Raw genomic sequence first — 15905 nt, 5'->3', positions numbered from 1 at the left:
TCAAAATTTAAACGCGTGCACAAGTGAAGGATGAGTTTTTTTTCTTGTCAAGAGTACAACGGTAATACTCGTTTCTTGTAACAACGCTTAAATAAATCCTCAAGGCATGAAAATACATTAATATTTGTTAGTTTAATTGCCACTCAAGCTTGCGTCTTGTCTTAATAAAAGAATCAAAATTTGTGCGGGGCAACCTCGGAAGATAATTTTTACTCCAGCTACATATTCAGTGCGCCAAGAAGCACTAACATTTACCGCTCTTAAATATTATTGAAACCATTCTTACATCGCAACACGCGAAATTTTTAATTTTCAACATTTATGTTAATCACATGCCGAATGAAGGCGAAGCGTCACACATGCGGACAGTAATAAATGAAACTAAGTCGACTGTTCTGAGTACCTTTCATGACATGGTGGCGAAGGTGAAATTTTATTTCGTCGGCCAAAAGATTGCCTTGATGAGACTATTGTGTTTGTGTGTGTGTGTGGTGGCGGGAGGGGGGAGGTTACACCCTGTCAGGTGGACATGAGCCTTTGGAGCTCGGTAACCTCTATGGCTCGTCTCAGTGCCTGTGGTTGGCTCTCCGGGACGAAGAAGAGCAACGCGGCCTCCCACTGTTCAGGGTTCGAGAGCTGCAAGTTCTCCATCGGTTTGTCCCGTAGACATCCGTATAGCATATGAGCTAGGGTGGCTTTTTCCCGTACATACAGTTTGCATTATTTGGGAGACAATTCTCCTGACAAAATAATGGAGTTAACGCAGGTGTCGGTAGTTTGGAGTTTTCTCCAGGCTGCTTGTTCACGGAGAGTTCGAGCGCTATTTTATCAACGGCGCAATGCGCGTGCAAGAATGCGTACCAAAGAACGCGCAAGTGGAGCAGCACAGAATAAGGGAAGATGCGCTGTTTGGTATTTCAAGGCCCAGTAAGCTAGCATGCCACATGCCGCAAACACGAACACGACTGCGAAGTAATGAACTCGTAAGAAAACAAAGTGCCCCCATGAAGAACGTGACTATCAAATATTGCCCAGAGGATGTGAAAATTGACATCACACGCGGAAACCAAAGGCGCATTTATGAAAAACTACAGAGTTTTTCACTTCCTGTGAAAGAGCATTTCAAATCATGCAAAGTGATTAATAATGCGCTTACTCGATATTTACAATCAAGATGCTTTCTCTAACCAATTATAGAAAGCGTAATTAAGTGAACGCATCATACGCAACTTATTCAACGTGACAGCCATGGGCATACATGCAGAATTTTCGAGGATTCGCATTAAAATTTCTTCCTAAACGTCTAGTCTTGGCGCTTCACCGCCAAAAATATGTAATAGCTTCTTCTAACCGGCATCGCCAGTGTCACCACCCCGATATGAAAGGAAGCTTGTGTCGATTAATCTGTGACGCCGACCTTGAGACGCAATTGCTTAAAATGGAATTGCTTCCATAAAGTGTACGGGTAAATTGATTGAAGAGCTATGATTATTCAGAGGCAGCGCACTGCTGTTTTAAGCATCATGAGGGTGTCTTAGAATGCGAAGAAACAAATTTTTAAGGAAGGACGACATACGTGCAGTATGCGTTGCAATTCTGCACAAATTAAGCATATTCGGCGAGAATGTGGCAGTATGTCAAGAAGTCAAAGCAGGCGCAGTCACCTCCCAAAGGATGCAGGGTCGAGGGATAACGAGGGCATTGTGGACGCACCTGATGGAAACGTTAGTAGACGAACGGTTGCTTAAAAGCAAGGTATTGATCTAAATTATTCAAAACTTGTTTAGCGTAAAGTAAAAAAAAATTGAATTAAACAAAAGGGCATTTCTATATTGCACAATGGTTAGTAAAAAAGATTAGCACAAGTAACAGACGACCCGAAGGGCAAAATGGCTTAGCGCGGCAATATGGTTTGCGAACATACCGACAGAGACAATGCCGGGGCGTTTCTACTTCCGCAGTGGAGGAGGCCGGCAGAAAGCAAACCTTAAATAGTGAAGCGCGCGCTTATCGAGTGTAGGAGTGGCACATGTTCATTATTCTTTTGTCGTAAGCGAATGTTTTCGTACAAAAAAAAGGCAGAAAAAAAATGCTTCGCAAGCAATAGTTTTTTACTGAAATACCTTTAGACCACTCCTTAGACTCAAGAGCGGGACCGGCCTGGCATCCTCGTTATTGAAGTGTTCTTAGCATCTACGCTACATTTTCCATCGCACCGCTCCGCTCATCTGTCACTTATGCAATTATTTTCCTGCTCTCAACTTTTCTTGTAACTTTGACACAGTAGGTAGAGCCATAGAAGAATGCTCCCGTTTCAAAGATAGTGCCCCAAACACCAATCCATTCTTCAGAGCGCAATCCGACCAAGTTTAGGAAGACGAGTTTTGTAAAATCAGTTAAAATTTTCTAGACCACTCATAACCTTCAGGATAATACTTTTAGTGAAACGCGAAGGCAAAAATAAATACCATACCTTCTGATACCACTTCATCTTTATATAAATTTGGTTGAGACACACACTTAGAAAAATGAGAAATAAATTCACATGATAGTGGCATCTTACCGGTACTTGTTGGGGCTGAAGGTTCCATTGGTAATAAGCTCGTCGACTGCTTCACGCGTGGTCTTTTCGCAGAATGACTGAAAGACACAAAATAAGGAAATCAGCACAAAGTACAGGTTGGGCAGTGACGTGTTAGAAAGTTCACCAGGTGGCAGTGACTTTATACATATGGACATTATCAAATGAGAGGGATGAAAATTCTCGTGTAATGCTCGTAGTTTTTTGGGAAAGCCGTCTCTCTTCATGGCAGAAATTAATGCTTACGAAGACTGCTTTTTGTTTTCTATTGCTTGCATGATGGAACTGCCTCTTGGCAAAGGCGCATCTTCGGTCACAGGATAGTTCTGTCTCAACAGCAGCGGTTATTCACTACTAGAGCTACTGCTGTCGGTACAATTAGTTTCTGAGGCCATGGCTCACTCTCCCAAAGCAGAACTTCAGCAACTCTGACGGATTTAGAAACCTGCTCTGCATGCATGGTCACCATGCCTGCGAATCTAGACAGAATTTTTCCTAATGGCGTATTCCCTTCCGAGCGCGAGTTTTCAACAACATCACTAGGAACAGACGAAAGCAAAGTTACCGAAAAAAAGTCTTAGCAAAGCCTTCTAGTGAGAGTTGCAGGCCAAAAGTAGTGCAGAACAATGGATGTCAGTGAACTCGACGCTGAAAAACACTTTGAGCGTCTTATTGACTTCTCATCGACAGTACAGGTAAAATCTATGCACTGGCAAAATAAATTGAACTAAACGATTAACTTGCAAAAGAACACTAGTAAAAAGACAGCACGTGTTTCGTAGCGAGAGCTACATTGGCCATAGTCTAGCCGTTTCGCGTACCACCAACAGGTGCCGTATTGCGCGTGCGCGAGGAGCCGAGTGACGACACTACGCGCGCCGCCGCCTCGCCAGCCATGGAGGAAGAAAAAAACTCCATGTCGCCAGCTGTGCGCAGGCACGGCGCCCGCTACTGCGCATGCGCAAGCAGGCTGCGTCGCCGTATAAATGCAGGGTGATACAGCCGTGGGGTATAGCCGCTTGCCATGGAGGAGGAGAGTCGACCCGCTGCCAAGCGGCGCTGGAGACTGGAGAATCCAACTCGTCCGACCCCGAGGTTGCGGCCTGGCGTAACCAAGTTAAACCTTTACCTCTCACTATGTATATCCTGGCATACGGCAGCTAAGCCATTGCCAATTTTTTTCTCTTTTGCTTCGGAGGCCAGCAGCAAAGAATGACTACGAGGAAGCGTAGCTCTGACATCAGTGAAACATGGGATAATCTCAAAAACGTCGCATCAACTTAGGACGACGAATAAAGATATTTAAACCTTTCGCACAACACATTATTGGTCATCCCGCAAGGCTATGTTTAGCGCCAACGAACTAAGCACGACTGGTCGCCCTCTCTCACCTCTGCCAGGGAGTAGAAGAAAAGCTGATCGGAGGAAACGTGGTGCAGACCCTGGAGCCTGTAGTCGGGGAACGGGTACGCCTTCTCGTAGATCAGTTTTCTGTAGAACTGCATGGAGGAAGAATTCAAGGAAAAAAATCTGACGTAATAATACCAGTAGAATGCGATTACTGCTAGCAGGTGCCGCATCTCGTTATGCTATCTCTAATCAATACGCACAGATATGCGATACGCGTGGTATTCTGGTTTCAGTCTCAATGCAGATCCACTGGAACTGTAGCTGTTTAGTTTCATTCTGACTTCCTGCAAATATCACAACGGTTAAGGTGTGGCTAGCAGCTTGTTTGTAGTGTAGCATGACTGGGCAACGCGTCGGTCTCGTGCAATGATGGGCTGTCGTTGCTCTTGACCGGTTCTTCCAATCCGCCCTAGGTACCCTTTTCCGTAATAATAGGCAACTGGGTAAGTTGGCAAGGTGACATTTTGAACTGACGAACGTAAAGGCAAGGATGTGCAGCAGACACGAGGAGCGCTGCCTCGAAGCCGAAATTTATTGAAGCAAACACAGATTATATAGCCGCGCCAAGCAACACTCCAGAACACACAATCACCAAAAAGCATGCATAAAATCAAAATAAACTAACGGCCCTGCGTTAACCAGGAAGGAGTTAGGCTATTTCGATCAATGCGGGTTTCAGGGCCGTTAAAGGGACACTGAGGAGAAATTGAAGCTGGCTTGTATCGGCAGAATACCAGCTCCTGATTACAAAAACGCCACTCATACTGACAACAAAGCTCTTGTAACGTAGAAAAGAGCAAGAACCAAAATACAGGTATCGCCGCCACAGGCCAAACTCGCAAGTACAAGCGTGATGACGTCATAGGACAAAACAGTGTTGCTAGAACCAATGGTTCTAGAAACACTAGAACACGAGAAGTCACAAATCACTGAGGCGCAGCCAATGCATGCGCAAATCTCCTTGACGTCGCCAGATGGCGCTACGTATCCGACAGAAAGAACGTTGACTCACAGTGGCGGAAAAGAACTAGAAAACTAACCAGTAAGTATGCCGGTCATGAGGACGGAGAAAGAAAGAACATTAAACGACAGGTTAAAAACGCGGAAGTTAAAAATTTTATGAATTCAATGGAAAATAAACATAGTGTATAACTATATCGATTCTGGAAAAGGCAGATGAGGAAAAAATTTTTTTATGATAACTCAAGAGGCAGTGCCCTACTTTTTGAAGCTAGATCAGGGTGTCTTAGAACGCGCAGCTACAAAAAGAAATTTAACGAAGAAGATGACACATGTGCAGTGTGTGGTAGATCTGTGGAAACAATTGAACACCTCATAATCAAATGTGATGGTATCCATCCGGATGTCGATGCAGGCACAGTCACTCTTTCTGAGGCCCTAGGGTTTAAAGATAACAATGGTCATGTAAATAAATCTGCAGTGCAAGTCAGCAAAAAGAGATTGGAGGATTGGTGGCTGAAAAGCAGAGATGTGGCATAAGGTTAGAATTGTAGGAAACCGTAGGCAAAGGTGATGGAGAATCTTAATGAGAATTGCCAACACAGTAAACAAAAAAATAATAAATAAAGAAAAGCTGAGCATGGTGGCAATTGCCACCACCCCGTTTCAAAGGGGGCGCTCCTATCCATCCATTCTACGCGCGCGCCTGCAGCATCGGGACCAATCAACGCCTGCTCACCGGCAGTAGGCGGGCTGCCGGTATTCCGCTTGCGGTAACAAGGTATACGGTATGCTAAAAGTGTCTATTTGCTAGAACTTCGTTGACGACTTCGAGAACGGGATTCATCGTAATGCTGGCAAAACGCCGGTGCAAACGTAAACGAAGCGACTTTAGCGACTGCCGCAATAGCCGATAGATGCCTTCAACGTGCTGCCGGCGGTAGCTTTCTTTTCGGCTGCTGCCAGGCCGCACTGCTGGCCGTCAGAAATCACGGAGTCTGCGTTACGTCATGTGCACGTCATGTATCACATCACTTAGTCTTGTGTCGTCATAGGAGAATCCCAAGTTTGAATCAGAGCGGCGGGAAAAACTTTTTCAACTTCGAATCCAAATTTCTTAGAAATAAATGCATCTTTCGCTGCCGGCCAAGTGGCAACAAAGCCATGAAATGCCAAACTATCGGATTTTGCTATAAAAAAATATTGATAGAGCTCTCCTCACTGCCCCTTTAAAGAATTTTGATTCTCTGTATGCTTTTTGGTGATTGTGTCTTCTGTGGTGCTGCATGGCATAGCTATATAATCTATGTTTGCTTCAATTAACTTCGGTTGCTACTCAGGGCTTTTGTCTACTTCATGTCCTTGTCTTTCGCGGTGGTAAATTTAAAACGACTTCGCAAGTCCATGTCTTCTTCCTCGCTGATAAACACTCCCAAGGTTCGGTTATGCTACACATAAATACCCCCGATAGCAGAGGCTTGGACAGCTTCGCTGTAGCTCGGTTGGCACAGAATCGGACGTGAAATTGGGAGGTTGTCGGTTAACATCACAGCGGTGGCATGTCGTTGTTTATTCTTCCTCTCTCTCATCAATCATCTTTAAAATAAACATTTACTCCACTAAACTTCGATTCATGAACACCACAAATTGTCAAAAAAAAAAATCCCACATGCTCCTTGGTTTCGCTGACTGCTGGCTTCCGTCATGTATGTCATGCCGAGCCCCTGTTTTCCCTACCCTTCGCTCATTATGCATTAGTCCTGAAGCCACCAATAGTAGCACAGCACATAAACCGGGAACAAAAGAGCAAGCATCGGAATGTTGTCGCGTCTGGAGTTGTTGGAAAAAAAAAGCACAGCACAGGTGTGACCGCTGGAGCTATCCCCTTTTGTCTTCTCAGCACTCGCATTATCGCAAGATCTTAGCTCACTGATATAAGACATTTCACGAGGCTCATTTTTAAAGCTTAAGTGTGAAGGCTTAAATAATTGCAGACAAAAAGGAGAGAAAAAAAGAGCCGTCGAATAATTCTTTCTTTGAGACCTAACATTTTCATTAGGAATGCATTAATGAGTACAAATAGTAGATATCGAAGAATTCTGCAGTGCCTGCTGAAACCATGCCAAGGGACTTCGATGCAGATGAAATAGGAACCACACAGAAGATGTAGATGAATAATTAATTGTCAAGTGATGTGTAGCATATGTTTAATAAATCCATTTGCGATTTGGCACGGAAGAAAGAAATGATAAGGTTTACTTAATGTGCAACTGGAAGATAAATTCCCAGATCTTATCTTAACTATGGGCGGACAAACTAAACAAGCTGAAATCCTGCGCAATTTTCCACATCGTTTCCGAACGGACTGACATCGTTTTGCGATCCGGTTCGCGTATGAAGAAAGTCAACAGTCGCTTAAACCAGAGAGCATAGATAAATGTTTTTACTTTTAACCTGTGTCTCTCATCAATCAGACACTAATGCTTTTATAATATTATGGATTAAATACAATTTATTGGACAGCCGAAGAAATAGAACCACATGCCACCAGAGCGATCCAAACCCACGGCACTCTGTATTTCGCGTTCGGTGTTTTACCTACGGAGGTAGTAGGTTTAGTGTTATATTGTACGCGCTCGTGCACTCTAGTTCTTTGCACTGATAATTAACAGCGTCAAAGGTTGTTGCGCGCAGATAGATATAAAATTAAAACTTCAGCACACTGCTGCGGCTGTGGCCGACTACGTATACGCACCCTGAGGAGCGGTGTGATGATGGCGACATCAGTCATGTCTTCGTCAATGGTAGCGTTGGCATTCATCTGCAACATACCGAGGAAGAATTGATTATCAGTGAAAATGCAGACAAAATACACGCACAGAACCAGTCAACATAAATATGCCTAACCAAGAGCTATAGGCTTACAAGAGTGTGCAGCATCAGAAAAGAAGTGGCGGTTTGAGAGGGACGATCGTATTACTTTTTGACACGGGCCTGAATTCCATTTAGAAACGACTAAAAGCGGCGACAACAGTGAGCTAAAACACAAAGCTAAAAATTTGTCGAGCTGTTTTATGCTTACAGTATCTTCATAACTTGTCGAAATGAGCTGAACATGCACATTTACAGGTGAATATTTTGAAACTTCCCGCTACATCCTGCTGACTATATTATAGCCTCGAGCAGTGTAAATGACGGAACGTTAAATTTGTTCCAACGCATGGTTTGAAAACTTTTTATATGTGAAAAACAAAACAAAGTGCGTGCTAATCTGGAAAAGATACTGCTGATGTGACGCGAATGCTGCTGATCACTTCTAGACTGGTACGAATACTTTCTTCTTTCCAGAAAATCTAACAAGTCGTTGCAAATGGAGTTCACGCCCCCTGCAAAAGTTTTAATGAAGTGCAAATTTCGATGATTTCTTCATTAAACTAAGCGTAATTCTAGCGTTGTCACAAGACGTCTTACATTTCTATCAAAATCTGCATTTATGGAACAACTACTCGTTGGTTAAATCCTACTGTTAATCACTACGTTACAATGATTTATTATTAGAAATTATCTTAACTATGTACGCCAACTTTGAAAAAAGCACATTTCTGTACATGGTCTTTCAAAGTGCGCCTAGGAGTGCTCCAAACAAGAGATGTTCGAACTTACTCCAATGAATACTTCGATCGATGTAAAAGGTAACTAGTGAAAAACAGCAGCGCTTAAAATTTGTGTGCTCGGCGCATGATAGCCTTAGCTGCCTATGTGGCATTAAACTCAACATAACGCTTAAACTTTGCCGCTCGAGGCGTAATGCCCACGTTCTGTTCAGGAAGTGGAAAAGGTCACTGAATAAAAATTTCGCTGCTTTCTATGATTGAATGAAGTAAAAATACAATACTAAAACATGTTTGACGATGTCCATCTCTCTGACTCTCGGAAGACATTTTACAAGGAACTTACCGCGAGCAAAGGCAAGCAGCCCTTTTGGGACAGTGAGCATGGACTGACTTAGCTCACACTGACAAATTTTGTGCCATGCCGGTCTGATAACGCAGTGTGCAATTTTCATCCATTCTAAAACAATGCTGGATTACTGTCGCAAGAGTTCCATGTATGAATATGTTTGAATCTGAATTTCATTCAAATTTAGAAAATGCAATCAGCTAGGTGAAGAGGAATAAATGTTACACACATGGTCGCCTGACTGCATCCTAGACAGCATCGATTCAGAGAGCAATAGGGTGGCAACATAAGTTCAGCATGGTTGCATTAATGTGGCTGCCAACTAGTTAAGGCTTTCATCTACTGAGCTTTGGAAACCAGCGATTGCTCATTCACTCAGTAGTCAGAAATCTGGGCAAACTATTCAAGAATGTGTCACAGTTAATATTTTTTCTGAATTACATCATGTCCTCATTTCAATGTAAAAAACAACTTCGGTGCTCACAACAGGAATATGTGCACTTATTTAGTTACGTCAATTTTCCCTCATAAAACGAGTGCTTACTAAAAGCAGCAGTAAGCAAGTAAAACGCAAACCATAAGAACGCAGTCGCATGACTGGTCAGCCCCTTTAACTTCAAAGTAGTTGTACAATGGGACAAATAACTCTAGTTACAAGGGTTACAGCTTGAGTCTGCTTCAAGTCGCCACGCAATCCTCACCGCCACGATAGGCGGTGACCGAAGGGGCAGAGTGGAGCTTACCTTGAGGCGGCTCTCCGCCACTCGCTTGTTCGCGTATTGCTTGAAGACGCACTGCTTGTTGGCCATCAGCCTCTGGCGGGTGTAGTACCCCATCCAGTCCTCGCGCACATGGTCGGAGTCGATGTAACCTCCTGATGAAGGGACAGCAATAGGCAGCGGTACAGGCAAAGAAAGCATTCCACATCGAAGGTCATACTCTACCATTTACATTCATAGCTGAATGGAGTCTAATGCCCGCGCCGTGGTGCAGCGGTTAAGCAATGCTCCACTACAACGGCAGGTGGCTGTTTTAAGCACAGCTACCGTTGAGACTTGTGAAACCAAAGTTGCCCTTCCTGTGCAACCTATCGCGGCAAATCATTTAACTGCCACCTGCTACGGTGGACAGTTTGCTCGCAATCCGGAGGATAGGTCACCACCTGCCACAGTGAGCCAGTTGTGATGATTTCACAAGGGCAAGGTCAGCAAGGGCAGCTCAGCCAAAGAGCACAGTAGATAATGTGTTTGACCTGTCACAGGCTGGGTCAAGCACTAGGCTTTTCGTGCGTTTCATTCCTTTGACTGGACCAGATGTTTTCATCCATTCGATACCACGAACACCCGGCAGTACAAGAAATAGAACATGGCAACTATAGCTCACGAGGCGGATGCTTAAACCACTAGGCCATCGCTGAAATGATCAGGGGCTTTGACCTGCATTTCTCTTTTCACCGCTATACGTGACAAATTTAGATGTCACACTCACCTCTTTCGTCGATCGCTTTCAGAAGGTTCCTGCCAATTCGATAACCGCTCTTCACTAGGTCCAGTAGCCTAGAAAAAAAAAACATTGCAGACGTCATGAGAAGTGATTTCTATAGGTTTCTTTCACCGCGCGGGACTAAAGATGGCATACGACCTCAAAGTTCGTCCACTGACGTCTAAGAAACATCATTTAAGGTCTACGTGCCCCCTTCGTGCATCCTTTACATTTTTTTCTTCATAGGGAAACCCACAGAAACTCATCTTCAAACCCACTTCCAACCAAAAAGTTGTGAACTGGTAACTCACGTTGGCATAAACCCAACTGGCTGAGTGAAGATAATGCAGCGGGCCTCGATCATATTTTTTGAAGCATGGGCTTATATCCTGCTTGATGCGACTCACTTTTTCAGACGCTCTGTATGTCTACTTGAATGCTCTGTAGCTCGAGCACGTCGGTCGCATAAATGAATATGAAGGACCACTAAGGATTCAAGAATGGTGCGGCGTCAACCGCAAAAGAAAACAGAATGCAGAAGCACCGTTAGCTGCTTACAGCATAGCGGTAGCTTTACCTTGGAACAAACTTGCGAAATCGGACAGATTAGCGAGGTTGAAAACTACGCAGATTGCAAAAGGTTAAATTATACAGGTTAGATAGCGTACGAAGGAAGAACGCTTCTAAAATAAAATATGTAAGTTTTCCTTGCATTGTAAAGAGTAAATAAAATCTGAGCTACAGCTTATGCAGCAGGAATATATTCATAACACCCCGAGCCTTACAGAAACGTCGTCAGCTACTTAATTTGAAGGTGCCCTTTTCGTTGCCATTGCAAGTCACACTGTTTCAATATCCTTATTACGATACGGAATACTTTTTAACATTTGCTTTACGTTTATGAGAACTCCCTGCAGGGTGGTATCTTTTGTTCGGCCCTTGATTCATATGATCTCAATTTTGTACCATGGAAAAAAAGTTAAAAAAAAGAGTAACCAATTTTTTTTCACTCGTAACTTTTCATGACGATCTTGTGGCTTAAAAACTTCCTTTCGTCGAATGGTCTCAACATCAGGCAGTCGCAGTCCAGTAGTGGAGTTTTCAAAGGAGCCCAGACTGTTTATTCACTCTCACAATCTCACAGCATGGTAGAAACTTTTTCATTCAGTTCTTCATGTTCAGCATGTCTGAAGGCGTTCACTAGTTACTAACAAGAAAATTGCCTGCGTGTTATCTATGGAGTTAGCTATGTTGCGCCAGTTTTCCAGAAAGTTTTTCTTGAAACACGTTTTTTAGTTTTTGTAAATGGTAAACCGGCTGTATAATATAGCGGTAGGTTAAATTCCGCACAATGGTACCAACAGTACTACATGTGCTGGTAATTCTACAGACCGGCACGGGAGACCGAAATGCTTCTTGCTATACTCAGCCAACGTGACGGCGATGCTGAGCAGATTTGTTCAGACAAATTGACGAAAAAATGCTACCTTCTACGCTGTATTCACGTCAAAACGCACCTCCTTCTTCCCATGAAATGAAAAAAGCAGGTCAGCAATCTAAAAATTTTGGCATCAAGCTCAGCGGCACCAACCGTTCTGATTTTAAGCAGCCCTTGGGGCAACCTTCAAGGGCGGGACCGTACCATGGCCTTCAAGTGTTTAATCGTTTGTCAGCACGTCGACAATGCGGGAAGGAGGCACAGCGGCAGCCCCCGCACACCATTTTGAACGTTTGCTATGACTCTTCCGTAGAAATTGTTAAGCACAGTTTCTGTCGTTTTTTTCCTAAGACAATCCTAAAACCTGAAATATTAGGCTATGCTCTCAGCAACATCATATCTTTCGTCAAAGCAAAAAGAAGGAAAAGGCCGGAGAGAAGAAAAAGGTGGAAGACGGCGAAAAACTGCAGGACTATAGGATGTAGTCACCGACAGTGCCAGAGCCTAGGTTTCGGAAAAGCCAAAACGAGAAAAGAAAGTCTCCGGCCAACTGCCACAGGCAGGTTAGGACGCTAACTACAATATTTTATACCATACCCCAGGAGTAAACACAGTTCGTGACGTTTCTATCGAGGGGGAAAATATCTTGAGGCAGCACATTTTCGCGTGATCTGATGAAAACGTACAAAAATACACTGCAGCTTGCGCTTGTCCCCTATAACCTTTTTTTTAAAAAAAAATCGTTCACTCACAAGTTTTTGTCTCTTGCATACATCGGTCCATGGAAAGCGCCGTGGGAAATGTCTGCAATAAAAGCGGTAATCCTGTTTGTACCATAAAAGCACTTCATTCAGCTTTTTTTTTTCACAAAATCTGTGAACATTGTGCTTTCTGTATACGAATCTTCTGATAGTTCCTCTGCCTCTCCGCCTCCCCTTCTTAAGCCGCCACTTCAGATTGCGACACCTTCGTTTACAGTACATTATAATATTGTTCAAGGGTTAGATGGTAGATTTTATGTTTTCGCTAGTGCACTTTTCACTACCGAACATGATGTGGCGCGCGCAAGAAATATTGCGGAAATCAGAGTTACTTCTAACTATAAGTGCTGTGTTTTAAGAGTAAGAGTACGTAATCGAATATGTCATAAACTGTATGCAATCGGAGAGAGAAGCCACTGGCGAAGGCTATGAAAGGCCTGCAGAGCATGCCCACTCTGGTTTTAACGTAAAAACTTAATTACGCAGTAGCACTTCAATCAATAAAATTTTAACGAAAGCAGTGCTGGAAACACTTTGCCCCCCCCCCCCCCCCCCCCCCCCACGAAGGTACGTCAGCTCAATTGCGTAAATATGCAACTGTTAGTGAAATTACCTTTTTACTCACTAAGTCAGAAATAATAGGACAGTCGGTTCCAAAATACGACAAAAATTGGTTGTCCTCATCTAAAAAATTTTCTGCAGTATGGCGAGACTGCTGTTTTCGCTGCAGCCGCAGGCTGCCTTGACAACCGGTGATTGCATACTACTTCAGAAGGTGCTGTCGTAGCACCAATATTGTTTTAGTCCTTGTGGCTCGAATTGATGCGAATAATACCAGTTAAAGTACAAACAAATAAAGGGGTATTTTGTGAGAAGAGAAAAAAAATTCTATGGAGCTTTTCATTAGGCAGTGCCGAATTTACACTTCCAGGAGTGTCTCGCAGGGCTGATCTGGGAACAAATAAACACGAGGGTTTGCGGAAGCTTCTACTGGACTCGAAATGGCGCCCAGTGTAGACAGGAGCTGCAAAAGGAGCCTGTGCAAGCCCAGGTGCTGCGCCTACGCAAGCAGCCGCCATTAACTTCGGTCTTATTGCGATTGGAGATGTTAAGAAGAACGACGTGTAGTGCATAATGGTGGAGAGATTTAACTACGCTTTTATGAACAGGGTCCTCCGATATGAAAGGGAGCAACTAGTTTGTACAAAAAGGCGAATATCTTAGTTAATTCACTAGTAAATATGAAAATAAGTTTTGGACACAAGCAAATAGAAAAGCTAGTCAGAGAACAGGAAGTATGTTTGTGAGACTTAATAATGAAAATCCTTAAATAATGCTGCAATTTTCATCCCTTAACAGATAACCAGCTCTGTACAGTTGGTGGGCGGCGCCGTTCTGGCACATTCTGTTTTATGGCCGCCCCTCTTAGCTACCTGGGCTATAGTGGTGGTACAGGAAGAAGCAACTTCCTTCCTTTGACAACATAACTTTGCACTGTGCCACTCGCACTTGACATTTCTGACAACTGCATTACTAGTAACAACTATTATCTCTTTTCAGATATCTTGCCCGATTCCTCCCTTAAGCTGTCTACAATATCATACTGTCATATACGAAGAACACTGCCTTGCCCAACTCAGTTAAAGTGCACAAGTTCTGAAAGATTTTTTTGATCTGCTGGTGAATAGAGCATACATAAGAATTAATTCTTGCAAAAAGGCGCCATAAAATACACGCCAGACAGAGGACATGGCACTCACACGTGGGCGCACTAACAACAGATGGTTTAGTCTTTGTCGCACGGAATAATTATGTGTGAGCATGTGACTAGCACCCAGAAACAGACTTAAAAAAATGCAAATGAAAAATGACAAAAAATACAAAAACTTGCCCGCACGTATTTATTCCGTGCAGCAAGGCATAAACCATCTGCTGTAAGTGCGCCGACGTGTGTGTCCCGTGTCCTCTTCTCTGTCTGTCATGTATTTTTGCACCTCCCTGCGCCTACCTGTATGGGAATATGAATTAACTTCGTTTACAACTACTAATTTTTATCGTCTGTTATATGCCAGGTTAAGCGTTGCACTGACGCGAGCAAGTTGTGGGAATTATTAATCAAGTGGGCAATACTCACACAGAGAATTTAGGTCGTAATGATAGGTGCTGTAGATATCAAAGATGGACCCTGTGTACCTGCAAAGATACGCAGAAAGGCACACACCTGTTGAAGAGCATCTATCCTTCATAATAGGGTGTTCGGCAAGCCGATTGAGATTTCGGAACATTCTCAAAGGGAAAGAAAAGAACGACTTCTGACATAACAGTTGTTAGAACTTCCCCAGGAAAACGAAGTTTAAAAAGACAGTTTTGTTGCGCGTTTTTTTTTTCTGCCAAACGATTAGTTAGACATTAGAATATATGAATTACCTGATCGTGTTTGCCTACCACCGCTAAATAATGTAATATAGAATTTCTTCTCTGATGCTGTTTCTGTTTCGGTTTCAGCGACCGAAGGAAGATTGTTACGTAAAGTAAATTTTTTGGTCACGTGGTCCACTAGAAAAAGTAATACAATCCAGGATATGTAATTTTAATTCACTAGAGCATTTAATCCAGCCTCTTGCGAAACACGGAATGACAAGAAATGGCTTGTCAGCAATTATATAGCCGATTTTTTTTATGCCTCACGTAACCTAAACACCAACTACGCGTCACAGTCATCGTTCGACTGATGAAACAGAAACCGAAACAGCGTCAAGAAAAAATTCAATTATAAATTATTCAGTGGTCGTACACGAATACCACAGGGTGCTCCATGTATATGAATGTCTAACGCATCGTTTGAAAGCAGAAAACACGCAAGGAAAAATTTAATGTCTCTATAGTCCTTTAACGATAATACTCAACGCCCTCATATATTTCAAGTAAAAAAAAATAAGTGGTTGTGCTATTGCTGAGGGTTTTCCGCTGGCACTTCCTCTACAACGAGAAGGAGTCTCGGCGTCAAAGCCGTCATTTTTTTGCTACCCAGACAGGTGCAGCATATGTCATTCTACGTTAGCGAAAACCTTTTGCACGTTACTAGGCTTTTTAATAGCCAAAAAAAATCCGCAACCGTAACTTGAAGATGGAGATTAAGAGACAAATGTATCCATGCTCCCTCATTAATGAGAAATTGAAAGCGGAAAAGTCACGAAAAGCTAGATTTCTTGATTTAAGAGAGGCAGAGATATACTCTGCTCAGTACTAACTTTTGTCCTACAGCTTCCAGCCAGGGCATTGAAATGTTTTGTCTTCAGTCTACCTCGGAGAG

General features: G+C 43.2%; 1 protein-coding gene across 1 annotated transcript in view; it reads right to left on the bottom strand.

The window, feature by feature from the left end:
• Window positions 1-15905, bottom strand: part of LOC149362527 (phosphate-regulating neutral endopeptidase PHEX-like) — a 51404-nt gene that overhangs the window by 2760 nt on the left and 32739 nt on the right. The window contains exons 15-21 of the mRNA XM_089569743.1: window positions 14727-14785; window positions 12584-12635; window positions 10400-10467; window positions 9655-9785; window positions 7707-7772; window positions 3973-4080; window positions 2564-2640 (exon numbers count right to left, since the gene is read on the bottom strand). Coding sequence (XP_089425869.1) covers window positions 2564-2640; window positions 3973-4080; window positions 7707-7772; window positions 9655-9785; window positions 10400-10467; window positions 12584-12635; window positions 14727-14785 — 561 coding nt within the window. The remainder of the gene's footprint in view (window positions 1-2563; window positions 2641-3972; window positions 4081-7706; window positions 7773-9654; window positions 9786-10399; window positions 10468-12583; window positions 12636-14726; window positions 14786-15905) is intronic.

Source organism: Amblyomma mixtum, chromosome 2 (genome assembly GCF_055824585.1).
Source record: "Amblyomma mixtum isolate Tamu chromosome 2, ASM5582458v1, whole genome shotgun sequence".
Lineage (NCBI taxonomy): Eukaryota > Metazoa > Arthropoda > Arachnida > Ixodida > Ixodidae > Amblyomma > Amblyomma mixtum.
The sequence above is the reverse complement of the archived record's forward strand: the minus strand, read 5'-3'. Positions and strand labels throughout refer to the sequence as shown.